This window comes from Egretta garzetta, unplaced genomic scaffold (genome assembly GCF_000687185.1).
Source record: "Egretta garzetta isolate BGI_Z169 unplaced genomic scaffold, ASM68718v1 scaffold203, whole genome shotgun sequence".
Taxonomy (NCBI): Eukaryota; Metazoa; Chordata; class Aves; order Pelecaniformes; family Ardeidae; genus Egretta; species Egretta garzetta.
The window spans coordinates 382,802-385,614 of NW_009259235.1; the positions used below are offsets into that span (position 1 = coordinate 382,802).

Sequence of the window (2,813 nt, forward strand, 5' to 3'; positions counted from 1 at the left end):
CCACACCACCCATCCCCGTCCTGCCCACCCCAACAGCCTTTCCCCCCTCACCACCCACCCCGCTGTAACAACCCCCCATGGACACCACCTTCTTTGGGATGACAGCACGTAGGTTTCCTCCTCTGCCACCGCAGGATAAGCGAGAGGACTGTGTCTGGTCTGGAGGTGGTGGTGATCTTCCTAGGGCACCGCTGCTTTCTGCTGGCTTGGCTCTACCAGCTTTGTCCTGAAATAAGCCCTAAGGAGAGGGGGTTTGCGGGGGATAACCCTGTTAGTTTGTTCTTGGAAACCTTTCCCTCGTGTAAGTGCTCGTTTAATGGTATTGATACCTTACAGAGGATGTACTGTAAGTGGTTTGGTCAGCCGTACTTAGCTGCATAATTCATAAACACTGAATTGTTTCCATACTTTCAATCTACCTCTATTTTCAGTTTCCCAGTTCAGGCTAACATTGCACCAAATTTGGGGATTGCCCTTTTACTTGGAAACCAAAACCATTTAAAATTCAGATGGCAGAGTGCAGTGGACAGATACAAGCAGGCTGCAAGCACGTAAAAACCTTCTTTGGAGCTGGGAAAGTTTGCGGACTTGTACTGGTTTCAAAGGACAGCATGCTGGAGCTGCAGGCACGGCGTTTGTTACCTGCTGAAACGCTAACGCCCCTTTTTCTTCTCGAGGAAGGACTGGAAACAAGCAGCATTGCTGGAATCTGCCACGCTGTGCAAGGGAGCAGTGGGATAGGGTTTGCTCCAAGCCCCTGGGGCCTAAAAAACTCTCAGAGGGATGGATGTTTAATCTGGGCTGCGAGGGCTGAGCTGTGGGAGGGTGGTGAAGCTGCTCCTTTCCAGCTGGCACGTGTGCTGCAGGCAGGGTCCTGCCCGCGGCTCCGTCCCCGGCCAGCACAGGCTCCCCGGGCAGTCGCTGCTCCCCATGACCACGTGCATCTCTCCACCAGCTTCCATCAATGAAGATGAGCAGGGCATCATCCCACGAGCCATGGCTGAGACCTTCAGGCTCATCGATGAGAATGACCTGATTGACTACACAGTCCGAGTGTCCTACCTGGAGGTGTACAAGGAGGAGTTTCGGGACTTGCTGCAGGTGGATACAGCCAGCAAAGACATCCAGATCCGGGAGGATGACAAGGGGAACATCGGTATGTGTGGCTGCTCATAGGGTGCCTTTTCTCCCCATGCCAGAAGGCCAGTGTTGGGTTTCCTGTCCCTGAGGGCAGAGCCAGGTCTTCTCCCTCCATCCCTCTCCTGCAGCAGATTGCTGTGTTTAGTCCTGCTCGGTGCTGAAAGCCGGTCTGTATGGGCAGGGTGGTGGCACCAGGCTGTGCAGAGGGTCTGCGTCCTGGGGCAGCCCATCCCTCCCAGCCACAGCTCCGTTTGCCATTGCAGTGCTCTGTGGTGTGAAGGAGTCAGAAGTGGAAGGGCTGGATGAGGTGCTGAGCCTACTGGAGATGGGGAACACAGCCAAGCACACGGGAGCTACCCACATCAACAGGCAGTCGAGCCGCTCGCACACCATCTTCACTGTGACCATGGAACAGCGGGGGCGGGGACGGGAAACACAGGGGAGAGGCTGAAAGAGAGTATCCAGATCAACAGTGGCCTCCTGGCCTTGGGCAACGTCATCAGTGCCTTGGGAGACCCTCGGAGGAAGAGCAGCCACATCCCCTACAGAGACTCCAAAATCACCAGGTACAGTTGGGACAAGGATCCCCATGCTCTGCCTATCTCATAGGCTCTTGTCCCAGCAGGAGGCAGGTAATGCTTCTCCCTGCCTTTCCCATGCCCAGCCTGCCAGGCTGGGTGGCAGCACCTCCAGGCTAGCCAAGAGGAGCTTGCAGGGCCAGTTGTCCTTTCTGGTCTCCCACTGGGGCTCTCAGACTGACTGCTTGATGGGACAGGGCCAGCTGACCCGCTGTGCCTCATGGCAGTTTAACAGGTCTACCCTCTGGGGGGGGGGGTGTTCATACAGGGAATCTTGAGGAGCAATGAGGCCAGGACAGAAATGAGGGACTAGCTCACCACAGTGCTGCTAAAGACAAGCCTTGCTTAAATCACGCTGCCAGAGCTGAGATGGGATGTCAGCATGGATTATCCTGCCCCTTCCTGCCTGGCAGTGAATAAAAAACCACTCTGGTAGGCTTGTTTGATGGCCTGCAGTTAGTTTTTACCTCGAGCAGCTGGCCTTTCCAGTCTCCAACAGGTTCCTGTGCAGCATGCACCTAGCAGTGATCACAGAGTTGAGGGAGCTCCCAGCACTGGGAATTATTCAGATGGAAACGGTGCAAACTGTTACTCGTCTGCTTAATGATTCTGCTCACTTCAGTAGTGCCAAACTGGCCACAGAGCGAGAATATCGTTTTCCTTGGGCTTAACCTCTGAAAAAGACTGGAAACTTCCTGGATCCTGCATTATTTTGAATTTCAGCTATTTTAATCACTGTGGTCTTCTCTAGGATCCTGAAAGACTCTCTGGGGGGGAATGCCCAGACCGTGATGATAGCCTGTGTCAGCCCATCCTCCTCTGATTTCGATGAGAGCCTCAATACGCTGAACTACGCCAGCCGGGCTCAGAATATCCAGAACAAGGCCGTGGTGAATTGCCGCAAGGAGACAGAGCACGTCGAAGAGCTTCACCTGCAGATAAAGAACCTGCAGAAGGCGCTGGAACAGAGGCACCGCTCCGAGACCCGTATCATCAACCGCTCAGCCACCGCCAAACGATGCGCGCCAGACCCCACGGCTCGGCTGCTGGCAGAGTGCGCGCATTACCGGACCTGCACCGACGCCGCGTACCGGC

General features: G+C 55.1%; 1 protein-coding gene across 1 annotated transcript in view; it reads left to right on the forward strand.

Moving 5' to 3' along the window:
- The first annotated feature begins 221 nt into the window (after positions 1-221).
- Positions 222-2,813, forward strand: part of KIF7 (kinesin family member 7) — a 10,569-nt gene continuing 7,977 nt past the window's right edge. Inside the window, 4 exon segments of the mRNA XM_035891464.1 lie at positions 222-1,156; positions 1,404-1,553; positions 1,556-1,706; positions 2,470-2,811. Of these exon segments, the coding sequence (XP_035747357.1) occupies positions 931-1,156; positions 1,404-1,553; positions 1,556-1,706; positions 2,470-2,811 (869 nt within the window). The 5' untranslated portion in view covers positions 222-930.